We start from the raw sequence: 20,405 nt of genomic DNA on the forward strand, positions 1-20,405 counted from the left end.
TGTCGAGGGCCGCTCGGGCCTCCGTGTCGTGGCTCGTGCTGAGGCCATGCTAAGGCCAGGCCCGCTCGTGTTGAGGCTACGAGAGAGATGGAGTAGCGGTGGCAGGGAGGCATAAAAGAGAAAGGGTGACTCATATTTTCTAAGGCACGCACGCGAACGAGAGAGGAACCGGATGACGGATATTTTCCATACACATGTAGATGGTATGTACAGGCGCCGGCGGGTCAGAATCCGGACGGACGTACGTTCATCCTGAGCCTATAATTATCGAAAAAGAGCCCATCAAAAGCCTGGCTGGCCGAAGAGAGTTTCCCTGTATTAAGAAACGTGATGCAAGCATACAACTGATGGGCTCAACGAGAACGTGATGCAAGCATACAACTTTTTTTTTTATGAACAAGGCAAGAGAGTTTCCCTGTATTAAGAAACAATACAGGAATTGTCCAGGATGCAAATGTAGATCCCCTGCGCTTCATGTTCAGCTTTAAATTCGTGTCAAGCCAATGATATCACCACAAGGACGGAAGCACATCACTACATCAGACCATATCAAAACATGAACAACACGGACTTATAACAGCAGGCTCGGTAAAAGAAACAGCAGAGGTCAAAATTCACCAAAGTGGTTAAGAAAAAAAAGGGGAAAAGAAGGTTAAACTCACCATGAGCATCACTATAAGAAAGCATGTCCTTAAGTTGCTAACATTAGACAAAAGAACATACCTAGATTTGCAGCAGGGTACAATCATGTATAACTAAGCCAAAAAAAAAAAAAAACCTCTAACAAATGAAACAACTCTGCCACGAAATTCTGAAGAATACATTTGTTTGTATCCACTGACAATTCTGGATCACGAGTCACCAAACAAGTCATCACTGTCATCGGCTGAATTAATGTTTAAATTCATGCTATGTGTCTTCTCCTCAACAGGTTGGGCTTTATCTGACAGATCATCTGATTTGTATGCCCAAGATGAGCCCACTTTTGCTGGAACAGAATCCCCATAAAGGTCATCGTAAATTCCAGGTCGTGTTGTGCTCTTTACTTTTTTAAGCACCTCTTGTAGCTTATCCGTTACCCCACTCTTTGAGGTAGAGGTATATTCTTTTGGTGATGCTTGCTCCTTTCCCTTCGGTATGACAGTAACCTGTACAAGAGATTCATACTTCCCAACAAGACTGCCTTCCTTCACACCTATAGGGCCCGGTTCAGTTCCAACATCTGCACCATCTGAAATCCCAACCACTTGGATAAGTTCTCCTCCAACCTGATCTCTAAATGACACTCTGCGTTTTTTACTTCTCTTCAAGGGCCTTTCAACTGCATGTTTATCATCATTTGCACCAGAGGCACCTCCTGAAGAATCTTTGGAACTGGATAATATGTCAGATTTACTAATACCATAGCGGTTAAGTACTGTATTGTATGCCACAACAGCATCTTCATCATTGGGATCTGGAGGAGATGGCAAACTGACATCTGATGGAAGGCTAGGAGTTGCGAATAGAACAGCTGTGTTCTTTCGCAGGATATAGGTTCTGGTTGATGCAGCAAAGCGAAGTGACTGTCCAACCTCAAGTTCAACAGGGTTGTCTTTTGTTAATCTCTCATTCGCAACAAACGAGCCATGAACTGATCCCAAGTCGATAACATAGATGCTGAAATAGAAAAGCAAGGACATGCAGTTAGTAGTAAACCTAGCAGCCTAATACAGTAATGTACAGTAAAAACAAAAATGTAGTTCAGGGGATGATTTCTGACAAAAAAAAGTTCAAATGGTATTCCTTATGGGTCTACAAATGCACAAACCAACGAAGAAGTTATTCAAATGGAGCACAGGAATTATGGAATTCATTCCAAATTCCAACCTAAAGTAAATTAATTTTACATTGATAATAAATGGCCTTAAAACTTCATTGGATACAGAACCAATGTCATGAACATCTAAGAGTTCTTTACAGATAACAGTTAAGAATACAGAACATAATATCCTCTTTGTTAGTTAATTTTTATGGAATGATTTTTTTTTGAAAAATTCATGGAATGTGTTTTTGGTTAAAAAAAACTGATAAAGTGATATAGAAACCAACAATAACTGGAAAACAATGTTTCTGAGACATAAATGCAAGTATAGAGTAGCAGATAATTATACACCTAAGTCACAATGGTAAAGAAAGACAATAGAAACCATCTTCCATCATGACATGCATTTCTTTGGTAGAAAAGTTCTAAGGAAACACGCCTGTGTCTATAAAATAACTGAAAGCAAGAGAACAAAGATATCTTTACTCTAGTCCTAAAAAGCGCAGAGCGCTTACGTCCACACACCCCTTCGGCGTGCCTCTCTGGCTCGTCCGCCCCTCCATGCCCGTTTTTTTTTTCCACAAACGAAAGAAAAACCACACCATCCCACCTTTGCCCCATTACCTCACCACCCCTCCCCGCCCTACCCAGTTGGCACCCCTCCTGCCCCAGACATGGCTGCCACGGAGTTTGCAGAGGTGGAGGACGGATCCGTGTAGGTGGCCCCCCACGGCACCGCGAGCTCGAGAGTCTTGGTTGGTGTCAAGCGCCTCATCCAGGACAAGCGGCATCCAGATTGTGTGGTCGCGGGGCTTGAGCTTATGAATTCGATCTGTGCGGTCCACAGGCCAGCAAGGAGTATGATTGTTAGCGTAGGTGCGGACCGCAGCTGGTGGAATTATCGCTGGAGTTAGCAACGGAGTGTGTCGAGCTGGCCTTGGACATCTTGGATGCCCTGTCTGCAGTTCCAGAGGGGAGGATGGCTCTTAAGGATTGTCCACGGACGATACCCAATGTTGTCCACTTGCTGATGAGAGTTTCAGAGGCATGAATGCGACAGGCGCTGTCGATGTTGTGGACGGTATGTCGGATGGCTCCTGAAGAGTGTGCACCTGCTGCCGTGGAGGCTGGGTTAACCATGAAGCTTCTACTTGTCATCCAAAGTGGTTGTGCATCAGAGCTGAAGCAGAAAGCATGGGAGCTGCTCAAGCTGTGCCACCTCAACTACACTGACACCCTCTTCATCTCCAAGTCCAGACTCACAAGGACAATTCAGTGAGGAGATGGGATGCTGCTGCTCTGATGCGCTTTGATTCGGTGATGTGTCTTTGTCGATTATCCTTGCTGAGTTCAGAGTTCCAAGGAAATGGAATTGCCAAATTGACGAATGGTAATAAGCATGTATAGATAAACTTGCAGATTTCGCTCTATCATCTTATCTGAAGAGATGAGGGTAGTTGAGCAGATGGCGATACTAGTGGTTACCATAACATTTTGCGGGGAGACAAGAAGCAATGCAGCATAATTACTGGCAAGTTAGAACGCAAGCAGGCAGGTGTACATGCAAATTGATGTGAATTTGATCAGCTCAATAAACACATGAGGCTGGGTGGTAAGTACAGCCAGTTTTGCCATTAGTAGTAGTGAGCATTAAACAAAACCAACATATTTAGATTATTGGCAATGTGGGTATGTCAGGGCTGTAGATGTTGTTCCCTTCCTTAGTTCCTTGTAATTACACAATACTGTTGCTTCTACACTGGAATATACATTGTCATTGCTTGTTGTCCTGAACTCCTGAGAGAAGTTTGTGTATGGGGTGTGATACATCATATGTCTCTTAACAAGGAAAACATTGGTCCTCGACCCTGCTGAAAATACTTGATTCCTTTGAGTAGAATTATGTATTTTAGTGTTCTATATTTATGCTTGATTAGATATCAATATGTAAGATGATGCTATTGTATTTCAATGTATCTAGAAATAGCATGTTGCTAACGCATTAGGTGGGATTATAGTGTTTGGTGATCTCATACCAGCATGTTTTCATGTTGATTTTTTTTCTCCCATTGCAACACACAGGCAATGATCTAGTTGACTACTTAAGATGCATTTCATTTTGCATGTGTGCATTCAGTGGTACTCCACTGAAAATGATTTTGCTTATGATAATTGATAACAAGATCGATCTTCATATGTGGTATGAAGCATGAACACGTCAAACTATAAAAAGCAGGCACATCTATTGGCCTGGTGGTACTCACAAAAGAAGTTAATCGTGAGATGCTAGAAAATTTGACATTCAGGGAATAAATAAAGTCTAAACAAATGTGCCTTACTAACCATAGGATACATAAGAACATAGAATAGAATTGCAATCAGACATGAGGATCCTAACCTTCCATTCCTGTGTGGAATAACAGCAGCATGCTGACGCGACACAGACTGATGGTCCAACACGAAGTCACAAGCAGGAACCTGCCTCCCGAATAGATGCCTCCTGTTGTCCAGATTGATCCTGTCAATGACCTCCCCATCTTTCACCACATCAAGATAGTAGACACCAGGGCGCGGCTCAATCGCCCAGTCCGGAGGTTGCCACGTCGACTGCCCTCCACCAACCTGTGTCCCAACATGGCCAGGAGCAACACCATCTTGCCCAGCCACCCTTGAGCTGGTGCCTTGCGGACTTTGGTGATTCTGACCCGGCACAAAATTAGAATTCTGTGGCAGTGTGAGCAGAGCCGGTGGTGCTTTAGCTGTTCCTGCAGCTGCAGCTGCGTTCTTGGTGCCTGACTCCTTCACTGAGAAGGGCTCCAAGGTCTGTGCCTTCTTGAAGCGGTCAAGGCCCCCACGGTACATCTCCCCACACTTCTAATCCACCGTGTTTACCACTACAAATCCAGCAGCTTAAGTACTTGTGTACTCAAATTTAGCAGACAAACAAAAGGGTATTGCTCCTACGGTTGATCAAATTAATTAAATCAGAAACATCCAGAAACAGCAATGGAAAGAATTTGCGACCAAACTTAGGGGAAAGGGAAATTCGGACCTCTTATCCCACGGATTCTCTATCCCGTCGGGAGGGGTGGATTGTGCCGAGATAAGAGCTCCGCACGCCGCTGCAGGTTACTGGCCTCCGGTGCGCTCGGCCTTCGGTGCCCTCAGCCCGGAGACGCGCTCGCCTTCCACACGTCGGACCGCCGGAGCCCGCGCCCCTTCAACTTCTGGGGCCACCGGAGCCGCGCTCCTCGCCGGCCGGCTCCTTGCACGGTGCCGCAAGAGCTAGGAGACGGATCTGTCGCCTCCCACTTGGTGAAGAAGGAGCATGGTGATGCCGGCGGCGGATGGGGCGGATGGGAGATTCCTGGGGGAAGACGGAAGAGAGGTTGGAGAAGGACATCCGATGGTTGGTTTTACATCTAGCGGCTCAGAATCCCAAAATCTGTCAAACGGATATATAGCAATTCTCTTTTATATGTGGTCGTCGTCGTCGTTGTTTTTATTATTACTATTATTATTATTAGCAGCAGCAGCAGTTTCAGGTGACTAGATAAAAGCTCTCGTTTGGTTTCGATGAATTGATAAAACCGTAAATACTAACATAGTTTATCTAAGTGATTATAAGATAGGTAACACTATTCTAAGTGATGAAGCAACAGTGAAGATCATGATGATGGTGATGCCATGGTGATGATCAACTGCCAGGACTTTGAAAAGAAGAAAGAGAAAAACAAAAAGTTCAAGGTAAAGGTGAAATTGATAGGAGCTTTTTGGTTTATTGATTGAGACACTTAGCGAGTGTGATCACATTTAGAATCGATAGCCTACTATTAAGAGGGGTGAAACTCGAATCGAAATACGGTTATCAAAGTGCCACTAGAAGGTCTAACTCATTGTATATGCATTTAAGATCTAGTGGAGTGCTAACACCCTTGCAAATATTTGTGGAAATATGCTAACACACATGCACGAAGTGTTACACTTGGTGGTTGGCATATTTGATCTAAGGGTGGTGAAGTTTGTGTCAAAATGAGCTATTTCGTATTGATCGGACTCTGCCTTGGACAGTGACCGGACTCTAACCCTGCATCCGGTCAGCGATGCGCAGTGAAGGTCGTCCTCGGTCCTTTGACCGGACGATTAGAAGAAATAGGACCGGACGCGCTGGGGGTGCGTTCAGTCAAACTATGACGTATGTTGACGTAAGCATCAAAACAAGCCAATGAGGACCGGACCCTGAGCCACGTCGATCACCTGTGATCGGACGCGTCCGGTCATCATTTTGCCTCTCTGGAACCTTACTGGAAATGAACGGACTCAGGCGTAGCAGTGTCCGATCATCCTCACGGTGCGTGTCCGATCGCAACTTAACCGTTGAGATCAGGTGCTCAGCATTTGAAGCCAGGGATAACATGGTAGTCATCCGTTGACCGGACGCTGATAGGGTGCGTTCGATCGATTCGACCGGCGTGTCCGGTCGCCCCGATTTTCAGTGGACAGGGAGCCCAACGACTCTATTCGTGAAGGCTCTCTATTAAGCCTCATGACCGGCTTTAGCTCAAAAACTTAGCAATTTGCATTGACATAGCAACCTTGTAAGCTTAGCTAAAGCCCTCCCACTCATCTCCATCATTGATTTATTATCTTAGTGAGATTGTTAGAGAATCCAAGTGCATTGCTTGAGTGTTTGCATCTAGAGGCACTTGATATTCATGTTTCACTATGGGTTTGGCTTGTTACTCTTGGTGGTTGCTGTCACCTAGATGGCTTGGAGCAGCGAGGACTGACGAGCGGAGGTTGGTGATTGTCTCTGGCTCCGATCGTGGTGATTATGAGGGGTTCTTGACCTTTTCCCAGCGGAAAGTCAAAAGGTACTCTAGTAAATTGCTCTTGACTTGTGTGATCCTCATCTTATGTTGGTTGTACGGCACCCTATTAAGGGTTTGGCGTGTGATGCCAATTAGCGCGTGAACCTTCAAATGAGTGTATCTCCACAACGGGGACTAGCTTGCCGGCAAAGCAAGTGACCTCGGAGGAAAAATCATTGTGCCTTGATTATCTCCTTGGTATTCATTCGTATTCATTGTTTGATCAATTACCACGGTGGCATACCTCTCTACCATTCTCTTGTATTTTATTATACATTTATTTGTATAGAGCTTGTGGTAGTCAAGACTTGATAGTGTAGTACTTAATTGCATCACTTTTGCTAGATTGATCACCTAGGTGTAAATTCGAGATATAGCCTTGTTGTGATATACTAGAGATCATAGAAAATAGAATTAGGGTAGGTGGCTTTCAACCCTAAGTATAGTGCTTACGCAAAATTTGCTTCGCCATATTATTGACTAATTATTTATCTTAGTGTTGTTGTAGAAATTCTTAATAGGCTATTCACCCCTCCCCTCTCTAGCCATTAGGACCTTTCAAGTAGTATCGGAGCTATGGTCATCGTGATTTGAGGCTTAACAACCTTCGATGTCGAAATAGCTCAAATCAACAATACCAAGAAGCCACCCCTAATTTGATGGCTCAAACTATCCCTAATTGAGAGCTAAGATGGTACAACATATATCAAGTCAATCAATAGGAAGGTTTAGGAAAGTGATGGAGACCAAGATTGAGATAGAAGATCCTAGAGAATCCCACCGCCGCCGAAGAAAGTACTTCTCCAAAACAACGATATTGCTCTTAGTGACTATTCATGATGCTATTGATGAGAGAACATTTGAGCAAATCAAGAACATTGAGATGGCTTATAAGGCTTAGAAGAAGTTGAAGGAGTCATTTGAGGGCACTCAAGCGGTGAAGGGTGCTAAGGCATATATCCTCAAGAAGATGTTTGCTAGTTTCAAGATAAAGGAGGATGAGAGTGTGCCAGAGATGTTTCATAGGCTTCAAGTGCTTGTCAATAATCTTAAAGGACTTAGAGAGAAGGTGGGGGATAAGGACTTCTCCCATAAGTTCTTAAGATGCCTACCTTCAAGATTTGGCACATTGGTCACTATTCTAGTGAGGAGTGGTTTCGGACACCATGACATCAAACCAAGTGTTAGGAGATATAATGACCGATGATACATATAGAGACAATGATGAGAAGGATGAAAAGAAGGAGAAGAAATATGAGAAGAAGGATGAGAAGAAGAAGAGTGTGGCATTCAAGGCCACATCATCCAAGGACAAGGTAAAGCAAGAATCATCAAGTGAAGATGAAGACTTAAGCTTTGATGAGATGGATGATGAGAAGATGACTCTCTTTGTCAAGAGATTTGGCAAGTTCATGATGAAGGGCTACCATGCTAGAAGAAACAAGTCTTCATCCAAGAATAAGGAAGAGTCAAGAAGGTGCTTCAATTGCAGGAAGCAAAGATCATCTTGTTGCTTAATGCCCATACAATAGTGACAATGATGATGACAAGAAGAATAAGAAGAAGGACAAGAAGGAAAAGAAAGAGAAGAAAGGACTAAGATGACATTCAAGAAGAAGAAGAAGGGTGGTTCATATGTGGTCACTAGGGATAGTGATGCCTCCTCAAGTAATGATAATGATAGTGATGATGACAAGACCACCAAAAAGAAGGCACTTATAAGCATTGCTATCAATGAGAAGCTTTCTCTCTTCGACACTCCATTCATGCTTCATGGCTAAGTCCACTAAGGTACAAACTTGTGATGATGGAAGCGATGAGGAACATGATAATGAAAATAAAAATGAAAGTGATAGTGATGATAATGAACCAACTAACGATGAACTACTTGACATGCTAGATGATAATAAAGAACACTTTGACATTAAGAGAAGAGAATGCAAAAGCTTGCGTAAGGAACTAAAAGTCCTTAAGCAAGCCTTTGGTGAGCTCAATGCATCTAATGAGAGGCTAGAAGGAAGCCCATGAGAAGTTTGGCAAGACTTACAAGAAGCTTGAAAAAGCTCATTCCACTTTGCTTGATGAGCAAAATGAGAATAAGCATATTGAGACATGTAATGTAGGGTTAACTTGTGACCTAATTGATGAATTATTATATAAGCCTATCATTGTTGCTCCCACTAACCCTTCGTGTAGCACTTTCACTTTCACCTCATCTAATAGTGATGGTTTCACATGTAATGCCTCACTAATGGTTGAGAATGAGACCCTCAAGAAGAAGGTCAATGAGCTCACTCACACCTTGGCTAAGGCATATGGTGGTGAGGACCGCTTGCTTATGTGCTTGGGTAGCTAAAGAGCTTCTCTCTACAAAGTAGGGATTGGGCTATACCCCCAAAAAAGGCAAGACGGCCTTTGCTCCTCACAAGACTAGTTTTATGAAGAACAATGGTTGAGTTTGCACTAGTTACAAGCAAGTTGATCATAAAGAGCATGTGTGTAAGAACAAGAGCAAAAATACTAATGTATCCTCAATTAAGATTAATTCTTTCTATATGCTTACTAAGGGTACAAATGGTGTGAAAGTTAAGTTCACTAGTACACTATGGATGGGCTCAAAGAAGAAAGCCATTTGGGTGTCAAAGAGCTTGATCACTAACCTTCAAGGACCCAAGCAAGTTTGAGTATCTAAAAACAATTGATCTTCTTTTATAGGTCAATTACAAAGCTGGAGGAAGGCATTAGGATTCTTGATAGTGGATGCACTCAATACATGACCTGGTGATGCAAGAATGTTCAACTCAATCAATACCAATGACAATGATTGTTATGATAGTATCACATTTGGTGACAATGGCAAAGGCAAGGTCAAAGGGCTTGGTAAGATTGCAATATCCAATGACATGAGCATATCTAATGTGTTGCTAGTAGAGAGCTTGGACTTTAATTTACTATCCGTGGCTCAATTATATGATCTTAGATTCAAATGCATATTTGGGGTAGATGATATAGACATCATAAGTATAGATGTCTCTAACTTGATCTTCAAGGGCTTTAGATATAAGAATCTATACTTGGTTGATTTCAATGCTAGTGAAGCTCAATTATCTACATGTTTTTCTACTAAGTATAGCATGGGTTAGTTATGGCATAGAAGGCTTGGTCATGTTGGAATGAAAATAATTGAATAGATTGGTCAAGCATGACTTGGTTAAAGGCTTGAAAGATATAGTGTTTGAGAAAGATAAGCTTCGTAGCTCTTGTCAAGCCAGAAAACAAGTTGGAAACACTCATCCTAAGAAAAGCATGATGAGTACTAGTAAAGCATTTGAGTTATTGCACATGGACTTTGTTTAGGCTAACTCAATACACTAGCATTGATGGTAACAAATATGGCCTTATGATAGTGGATGATTATACTAGATACACTTGTGTATTCTTTCTATTGGATAAAAGTAATGTATTTGCAACATTCAAATCATTTGTCAAGGGCATTCACAATGAGTTTGAAACAACCATCAAGAGAGTTAGAAGTGACAATGGTAGTGAGTTCAAGAACACTAGAATTAATGAGTTGTGTGATAAATTTGGAATTAGACATCAATTCTCAGCCAAGTACACTCTATAATCAAATGACCTTGTTGAGAAGAAGAATAGAACACTCATTGATATGGCAAGGTCTATGCTTAGTGAGTACAATATGAGTCAATCTTTTTGGGCCAAAGCTATCAACACGGCTTGCTATTGTTGCAACCGCCTCTATTGTCACCTATTAAAAGAGAAGACATCATATGAGTTCTTGAATGGTAGAAATCCCAACATTGCATATTTTTGGGTCTTTGGTTACAAATGCTATATCTTGAAGAAAGGCACTAGATTGGACAAGTTTGACAAGAAATGTGATGAAGGATTACTATTTAGATACTCAACTACTAGCAAAGCATATAGAGTTTGGAATTTGGATAGTGGTACTTTTGAGGAAGTTCATGATGTTGAATTTGATGAAACCAAGGGTTTCCAAGATGAGAATGAGAACTTGAAAGATGTTAGAGGCATTCAACTTTCAAAAGTCATGAAGAACATGGATGTTGATGAATTAAGGCCTAGGCAAATGAATGATGATGAAGATGATCAAGTGCAAGTGCTCTCTAACACAAATTTGCAAAATGATACAAATCAAGCTAGTACAAATGGCTCTAATGATAATGAACAAAATCAAGTGGCTAGCACATCACCTCAATTCAATGATCAAGCAAGTGCAAGCAATCAAGTTCCAATACTCCAACCAACTAATATTGTAAAGGGATCATCCATTAGACACTATCATTGGTGATATTTCAAGAGGTGTGCAAACTAGATCAAGATTGGCTTTATTTTATGAGTATTTCTCATTTGTGTCATCCATTGAACCAAAGAACATAGATGAAGCATTGAAAGAGTTGATTGGGTGAATGCTATGTATGAAGAATTGAATAACTTCACAAGAAATCAAGTATGGGAATTAGTAGAGAGACTAAGGAGACATAATGTGATTGGAACCAAATGGGTCTTTAGAAACAAGCAAGATCAAGATGTGATAGTAGTAAGGAACAAAGCAAGATTGGTAGCACAAGGATATACACAAGTTAAAGGTCTTGACTTTGGAGAAATATATATCACGGTTGCTAGATTGGAAGCAATTAGAATCTTATTAGCCTATGCTTGTGCCCACAATATCAAGCTCTATCAAATGGATGTCAAGAGTGCATTTCTCAATAGTTACATCAATGAAGAAGTATATGTTGAACAATTTTCTAGTTTTGAAGATGACAAAAAGCATGTCCATGTGTACAAGTTGAAGAAGGCATTGTATGGCTTGAAGCAAGCACCTAGATCATGGTATGAGAGATTGAAGGACTTCCTACTCTCTAAAGGATTCATAATGGACAAGGTTGACACCACTCTTTTCACCAAAAAGATTGGCAAAGACTTATTTATATTGCAAAACTATGTTGATGACATCATATTTGGATCAACCAATCAAGACTTTTGTGAAGAATTTAGAAACATGATGGCTAATGAGTTTGAAATGTCCATGATTGGGGAGTTAAGTTACTTCCTTGGTCTTCAAATCAACCAATTGAAGAATGATGCATTCGTGAGTCAAGACAAGTACTTCAAAGACATGCTCAAAAAGTTTAGTATGAGTGATAGCAAAGCCATTAGCACACCAATAGGGACAAATGGTAATTTAGATAGTGATGCAAGTGGCAATATGGTGGATCAAAAATTGTATCGATCTATGATTGGAAGCCTACTCTATGTGACCACATCAATGTCATGTTTAGTGTATGCATGTGTGCAAGATTTCAAGCCTCACCAAGAGAAAGTCATTTGAAGGCTACAAAGAGAATATTGAGGTACTTGAAGCATACATAAAATATTGGTTTGTGATATCCTAAAGGAGCAAAGTTTGAGCTAGTTGGTTACTCCGACTCGAATTATGCGGGATGCAAGGTTGAAAGGAAGAGTATCTCAGGCACATGTCAATTATTGGGAAGATTACTAGTTTCATGATCATCAAAGAAGCAAAATAGTATTGCATTATCAACCGCCGAAGCTAAATATATACCCGCCGGTAGTTGTGCATAAATACTTTGGATGAAGGCCACTTTGAGTGACTTTGGAATCAAGTTCAAGAGAGTGCCATTGCTATGTGACAATTAGAATGCAATCAAGTTAACCAACAATCTGGTTCAACATGCAAGAACAAAGCACATTGATGTCCGCCACTATTTTATAAGAGATCACCAACTAAAAGGGGACATTTACATTGAGAGTGTAGGCACCAAAGATCAACTTGCCGATATATTCACCAAGCCATTGGATGAGAAAAGGTTTTGCAAGCTAAGGAATGAGTTGAAACATATTAGATTTCTCAAATATGTGTTGATGCACCCTCACTTATATGACATGCCTCTCCTTTGAGCAATCCAAGGTAAAAGTTGATTGGCATGGCATACATCCTTGATAAGGACATGTTTAGTGCATCTAGTCATCTTTCACTTTTAATAGGCTCATTAATGAAAATCAAATAAATTTGATGCTTGTATGGTACCACTATTGCTTCTATACTTGACTTGATCAAGTGGTAGCATATGACATGTTTGTGGGCTTGTAAACCTAGTGTTTGATCTAGAAAATGAGCTATAAGTGTTTAACTCAACATGGTACAAGATAACCCTTATTTGGAGGTATGAAGAAGCTTGTACTTGGATCAAACCGAGTTAAAAATCTTTGGCAAGTATTCTAGATTGAACCAAATTTGAGAAAATGGTCCTCACCCCATTGATTGACATTGATAATCTCAACCTATCTACATTTTTAAACCTTTATGGTCATTGTTGATAATGGGGGAGAAATAGTATACAAAGATAGTGAAAAGACAACAAAGGGGGAGAGAAACAAAGATATAAGTGATAGTGGGAGAATTTGACATATGGAGAGAGATATGACAAAGGAAGAGGATCAATTAAAATTTTAAGCACACAAGTAGGGGAAGGCAAGCTCATGAACTTGTATGGTGCATTTGAATGTGCATTTCATATATTTGCTTGCACAAGCAAAAGTTTTAAATTTCAATATCCATGCTTGTGTGGTGTATGCTAGTTGTAGGTTTGAATGATGAAATAAAAAACTAGCATGCATAGGTTAAGTAACTAGACTTATGCTCATATTATGAAAACTAGACCCTTACTTCTAATGATTGATCTCACAGGGTATTCTAGTTTTTGTGGATATCTAGTTACTCATGGTGCTAAGGATGGTATATTGGTGCACTCCTGATTGGCATCACGCTTCAAATGTCCGTCTCTTATACCTTAGCATCATTTGGTAGACATTGACTCCTACATTTCCTATCTAAACATATGTGCAAGCTACAATCCAAACTCTTAGCACATATGTAGGGAGAGTAATTGCTACCAGTGGGGGTTCATGAAACTTGTCAATATCCTTTTACAAATGGTAAATATGCTTGGGCAAGCAACATGGATTCAATTAAATTTTAATTCATATCTTTGTGTAAGGGTTGTCATTAATTACCAAAAAGGGGGAGATTAAAAGCTTTAGTTTGGTTTTGGTGAATTGATGAAACTCTAAGTATTAACATAGTTCATCTAAGTGATCATGAGATAGGTAGCACTATTCCAAGTGAAGATCATGATGATGGTGATGCCATGGTGATGATCAAGTGCTAGGACTTGAAAAAGAAGAAAGAGAAAAACAAAAAGCTCAAGGCAAAGGTAAATTGATAGGAGCTTTTCAGTTTAGTGATCAAGACACTTAGCGAGTGTGATCACATTTAGGATCGATAGCCGTACTATTAAGAGGGGTGAAACTGGGATCGAAATGCGGTTATCAAAGTGCCACTATATGCTCTAACTTATTGTATATGCATTTAGGATCTAGTGGAGTGCTAACACCCTTGCAAATACTTATGAAAATATGCTAACACACATGCACGAAGTGTTACACTTGGTGGTTGGCACATTTGATCAAGGGTGGTGAAGTTTGGGGTCAAAAGGAGCTATTTTGTATTGACCGGACTCTGCCTTGGGCAGTGACCGAACTCTGACCCTACGTCCGATCAGCGGTGCGCAGTGAAGGCCGCCCTCGGTCCTTTGATCGGACGCTTAGAAGAAATAGGACCAGACACACTGGGGCTACGTCTGGTCAGACTATGACGTACGCTGATGCAAGCATCAGAACAAGCCAGTGAGGACCAGACCCTGAGCCATGTCCGATCACCTATGATCGGACGCGTCCGGTCACGTTTTTGCCTCTCTAGAACCTTACAGGAAATGACCGGACTTAGGCGTAGCGCGTCTGGTCATCCTCGCGATGTGTGTCCGGTCGCAACTTAACCATTGAGATCAGGCGCTCAGCATTTGAAGCCAGGGATGATGTGACAGCCATCCGTTGACCGAACGCTGGCAGGGTGCGTCCGGTCGATCCGACCGGCGTGTCCGGTTGGCCTGATTTTCAGTGGACAGGGGAGCCCAACGGCTCTATTCGTGGGGGCTCTTTATTTAAGCCCCATGGCCGGCTTTAGCTCAAAAACTTGGCCATTTGCATTGACATTGCAACCTTGTGAGCTTAGCTAAAGTCCTCCCACTCATCTCCATCATTGATTCATCTTCTTTGTGAGATTGGAAGAGAATCCAAGTGCATTGCTTGAGTGTTTGCATCTAAATACACTTGGTATTCTTGTTTCGCTGTGGGTTTGGCTTGTTACTCTTGGTGGTTGCCGTCACCTAGACGGCTTAGAGCAGCGAGGATTGTTGAGCGGAGGTTTGTGATTGTCTCTGTCTCCAATCATGGTGATTGTGAGGGGTTCTTGACCTTTCTCTAGGTGAAGAGCCAAAATGTACTCTAGTAAATTGCTCGTGGCTTGTGTGATCCTCATCTTGTGTTGGTTGTGCGGCACCCTATTGAGGGTTTGACGTGTGATGCCAATTAGCGTGTGAACCTCCAAGTGAGTGTATCGCCACAATGGGGACTAGCTTGCCAGGCAAGCACATGAACCTCGGAGGAAAAATCATTGTGCCTTGATTGTCTTCTTGGTATTCATTGATTGATCACTTGCCACGATGGTATACCTCTCTACCACTCTCTTGTATTTCATTGTACATTCATTTGTATAGAGCTTGTGGTAGTCAAGACTAGATAGTGTAGTACTTAATTGTATCATTTTTGCTAGATTGATCACCTAGGTGTAAATTCGAGATATAGCCTTGTTGTGATATACTAGAGATGATAGAAAATAGAATTGGGTATGTGGCTTGCAACCCCAAGTATAGTGCTAGCGTAAAATTCGCTCCGTCATATTATTGACTAATTATTTGTCTTAGTGTTGTTGTAGAAATTCTTAATAGGCTATTCACCCCCCTCTAGCCATTAGGACCTTTCACCACAACATTTACTCTCAAGAGAGTGCAAACTTTTCCAAAGTTTATAGATTAGCCACAACACTAAGGCCTTGTTTTGCACTGTGGTAGTATTAAGAAACTGCAGTTTTAGAACCCACTAATATGCAAACTCATGGTTTAGAAAAAAAGAGGTGTAGACTTCAAAACCAAGCGGGTTCTAAACCATGGTTTTTGAAAACTTCACTCTAAACATCTTTTTTCTTGATTAAAAAACTATGGTTTTGAAAACACTACGGTTCCTAAACCATGGTTTTTGAAAACTTCACTCTAAACCATTGAGCTTGCTTATGTGTATCAAGATGAAGAATTAATTTACATACGAATGAGAGTGAATGACAGAAGAAGTTTTCTAAACCACTAACAAACAGTATAGTTTTGAATACCCTAGTAAAGATGGCTAGGAAGTCGAGCCATCTTGGAAAATGACATTTTTAGAGGTGTATCGGCTTGTCAGCCGCCTCTTAAAATTATGGACATTTCTAGAGATGGCTAGAGCCCCTTCTAGAAAGTGATTTCTAGAGGCGAAGCGGCTCGAAAACCATTGTCACATGCAGTTTTGATAAAACTGCTCTACCAAAAAGAAAGATGCCTTTAAAAATGAATTTTGTAGTAGTGGTTGCAGCTGCAACAGAGTTCTTCTATCATATTTGTAGTTTAGAAGTTGCAGCGGCAGCTACAGTTGATGTGGCTTGTAGCTGCAGCAAACACTTCCCGTGCGTCTATGGTATTAGAAAATTTCAATTTCTGCAAATAAAAAATTATAGCGTACTTCTATTAAGTAAAGGAAAATTAATAGTAGTATACAGCCTGATCAGACATAGACCAGTCTCATTTGATTCTTGTACTCTCATTAGATAATCATTTAATCATTTCACAAAAAGTAAATAAGAAGATAATAACTACACTTAATAGAGAGCGATGAAACAATATAACAGAAGCATATGACAAACTCTGCATATATTTATTGTCCTGCAGTAAAGATTGGTAGTACAATTATAATCACACTCTTTCTCGGTATAAATTAAGTAGCAACACGGACATAGTTCACATCACAATCACCTAATTAATTTGGTATAAAATTATTGTAAGGGTCTGGCCTTAAGCCAGAGCATGGACTTCTTTTTTAATGTTATACCAAAGGCCTCTGCCATATCAAGTTCTTCCAACCTGGCGCCATTGGGCATATCCCAATCAAAATGGTAAAGAAGGCTAGCAAGCGCCAGCTCTAGGTTGGCCAGTCCAAGCGCGATGCCAGGGCACATTCTCCTGCCTGCCCCGAATGGTGTGAACTCGAAATCATTTCCCCTGAAATCGATATTGCTACATTCAAATCTTTCTGGCCTGAATTCCTCTCCATCACGCCACAATCTCTTGTCCCTTGCTATTGCCCAAGCATTCACGAACACCTTGGTCCCCTTTGGCACATCGTAACCCATAACCTGACATGACTCGCGACATTCTCGAGGGAGCAAGAATGGTACTGGAGCATGTAGCCGTAAAGTCTCCTTGATCACCAGCTGTAGATATCTTAACTTGACCAAATCACTTTCAGTTACCTTGTCTTGTCCTCTGAAGGTCTCCCTCACCTCTGACTGGGCCTTATGCATGACTTGCGGATTCTTAACAAGCTCCGACATTGCCCATACCAGAACGGTTGATGACGTTTCACTCCCAGCAGAAAAAATATCCTGCAGTACAATCTTACAATTACAAATTGGAAACAGGGTGTTCACATTGATTCTCATGGGGCACGCTAAAAAATATTAATATTCTAACAAAAACTAAATTTAACCATCAATTTGGCAACGTACGTTGATAATTATTCGATCTATTGTATTTTCTAAACAATATCCACTTATATCATTATGAGAAAACCACATAAGTTACCCCTAAATGGGCATATAATATAAATTACCCACCTATGCTATCAGGCAACAATGCAACATCATCCAAAGTAATCCCAAATTTTGCATCTAAATTACCTACCATGTCATTATGATGGATAATCTAAGCAACCCCTTATATTACCATCTAAGTTCCTACTTCTGTCATTATTAAGAATAACCAAAATATCTTCTTAAATTTACATCTAATTTATCAATGTATGCTAATATGGAATGCTTAAATCACCAATAAATTACATCTATATGTATGTTATTCTAAGTGACCCATTTCTATTAATATTAATATATAAAACACTAACTTAAAATAAGCATACGTGTTGTGCATACACTTTCACTAAAGCACATACCTCAATTAACAGTATAATTGTAATTAAGCATCATAATTTTCGTTAAAATAATTACTAATATAATTTATTAATAAAAAAATTAACATCTTTGAGGAACGAAGGAGGTTGGATACACCAGAGCTTGTCTTGTGGATATGACACCTCTGGTATTCAAGATTCCTTTTATAGTAAACAATGATTACTGTATATCCTCTTGAGGTTAGCATCGTTACTTCGTTAGCCCCTCCTAGATCTTACCTCAAACTCTATCGTCGATTTAATTTTGTGAGTCGCGGTGCAACATATTAGTAAATATTCCCCCATGTTCCGTTGTTCTATCTTTTATAGGTATTATTTTTACTATGCACCTAGATATAGATTATATCTAGATACAAGCCAGAATGACTTATAACTTGGAATGAAGAGAGTAAGAATGGATTTTATTACGACCTAAATTCTTTTTTATAAAACTACAAAAAAAGTTCTAACGAAAAGGTAGGCACAAGATATTTGACTTAACTTGATCGAGGATTAAAAAATATAGCAACTAACAAAATCAAAATTTAAAGTCAACAACTCAACACGTAGATCTACGATGTCTCGTCATATGGGCTCTGTTCGGCTGGCTGGAAAAACGGCTGATGCTGATGCTAATGCTGATTTGTTGTGAGAGAGAAATATTGTTATTTCGTTGAAACGGTACGGCTGATAAGTTCAAGCGAACAGGGCCATGGTTTGCAATAAGAGACACCGAGATTTAAGCTATAGTTTTAACTAAATGTATGAAGCCAGATGGATGTGCCCCGCACAGGGAATGAATACGGATAGGAAAAAAATTGTCTTCACAACCGTATAAAGATAAAGTATATCTATAATATTGTGGTAGAAAATAAATTAAAATAATAGCACAACATGACCTACTAATGTTTAGTATAAAATTTCATTTGCCTGACGCTAAATTAGAACAAATAGAACATTAAAGAACAAAGTATCATAGGCAATGGAGTTTTAAGCAGATCTTACGAAAATGACGGTGCTGACTATCTCGTTGGTGAGAGCAAACTGCAGGCCACCTTCTCTCTGCAGCCTCAGGAGGACGCCGAGGAGGTCCTCGTCTCGCTCTGGCGTCGGCATGGCTTCACGCTCCTGGATGATGCTCTGGATGATGCGGTACATGTTCCTCTGGCACCTCCTCGCGTCCTTCGCGGCGGCGCTGAACCTGCGTACCAGCCGCGAGGACGGGTACAGGTCCGCCAGGTTGAACCCACCGGCCAGCCGCACCACTTCATCCAGCTCGTGTATGTATTCATCCCGGTACTCACACCGGTTGCCGACGACCGTGCGCGCGGCGACGTCGTTTATCATGCGGCAGATCCCTTCGGTGAGGTTGACGGGCTGCTGGCCACCGCCGCTCTCGTCGGAGATGGAGCGGAGGAGGCGCGCCACCTCAGCTTCCCGGACGGGCCGGAACGAGAGCACGCGCCGCTGGCTGAAGATCTCGAGCGTGCACAGCTTGCGGAGCTCACGCCAGTGGGCGTTGTAGGGGGAGCAGATGATGTCCTTGCCGCCGCAGCTGATGGTCTCGAGGGTGACGCCCAGGTGGCGGTTGCAGAAGGCGAGGTCGTGGGTCCTCATCACCTCCCTGGCAGCCTCGGAGGAGGAGACCACCAGCGTGGGCACGGAGCCGAAACGGAGCATCATGAGGGACCCGTAGGTGCCGGACATCTCGCACAGCGCCCGGTGAGGCAGGTCGCTGAAGCGCGACAGGAGGAGGTGGTGCAGGCTTCCGACGAGCGGCAGCTGCCATGGCCCTGGTGGCAGCCGAAGCGCTGATGGTGGCTGTGGCTTCGTGCGCGATGATGTGACGTAGCTCCGGATGAGCTTGAGAAGGATGGCGAGGAAGACGAAGGCCACAATATACAGGATCCTGATGTCCATTTTTTGTCAGGGGATGGGACAAGTTTGCAGCCAACTGCGTCTCGACGACATCTCCAGGAGATGACACACATATAAATAGATACAGACTTGTTATCGGATGCAAAATAAGAACAAAATCACGTAGGTAGTATCACAATCATGTAGGTACTAGTACTCTTATATTCAGATTGTTCGGCTCATACACAAAAGCACTGTATACTGGCTGGTTCTGAATAATTTAATAGCGTTCTGTGAGAGACAATAAGCTAAAATAAGCCAAGACAAGAACAGCCGAACAGGCCTCATCTCCTGGAGATGTCGTCGAGACGCAGTTGGCTGCAAACTTGTCCCATCCCCTGACAAAAAATGGACATCAGGATCCTGTATATTGTGGCCTTCGTCTTCCTCGCCATCCTTCTCAAGCTCATCCGGAGCTACGTCACATCATCGCGCACGAAGCCACAGCCACCATCAGCGCTTCGGCTGCCACCAGGGCCATGGCAGCTGCCGCTCGTCGTAAGCCTGCACCACCTCCTCCTGTCGCGCTTCAGCGACCTGCCTCACCGGGCGCTGCGCGAGATGTCCGGCACCTACGGGTCCCTCATGATGCTCCG

The 20,405-nt window shown here is 41.8% G+C and overlaps 2 protein-coding genes across 2 annotated transcripts; both read right to left on the reverse strand.

Moving 5' to 3' along the window:
- Positions 1 to 652: 652 nt before the first annotated feature.
- Positions 653 to 5,225, reverse strand: LOC136483177 (protein phosphatase 1 regulatory inhibitor subunit PPP1R8 homolog). The gene is made up of 3 exons (XM_066480254.1): positions 4,857 to 5,225; positions 4,203 to 4,764; positions 653 to 1,659 (listed from the first exon to the last, which is right to left on the reverse strand). The coding sequence occupies exons 2-3, from the start codon at positions 4,664 to 4,666 to the stop codon at positions 852 to 854; spliced, it is 1,272 nt and encodes a 423-aa protein (XP_066336351.1). The 5' UTR covers positions 4,667 to 4,764; positions 4,857 to 5,225; the 3' UTR covers positions 653 to 851.
- Positions 5,226 to 16,587: 11,362 nt separating this feature from the next.
- On the reverse strand, positions 16,588 to 19,875 carry LOC136483190 (zealexin A1 synthase-like). The gene is made up of 2 exons (XM_066480259.1): positions 18,898 to 19,875; positions 16,588 to 17,332 (listed from the first exon to the last, which is right to left on the reverse strand). Exons 1-2 carry the CDS (start codon positions 19,810 to 19,812, stop codon positions 16,724 to 16,726), a joined length of 1,524 nt encoding a protein of 507 aa, XP_066336356.1. The 5' UTR covers positions 19,813 to 19,875; the 3' UTR covers positions 16,588 to 16,723.
- Positions 19,876 to 20,405: the final 530 nt, after the last annotated feature.

This window comes from Miscanthus floridulus, chromosome 1, assembly GCF_019320115.1.
Source record: "Miscanthus floridulus cultivar M001 chromosome 1, ASM1932011v1, whole genome shotgun sequence".
Lineage (NCBI taxonomy): Eukaryota > Viridiplantae > Streptophyta > Magnoliopsida > Poales > Poaceae > Miscanthus > Miscanthus floridulus.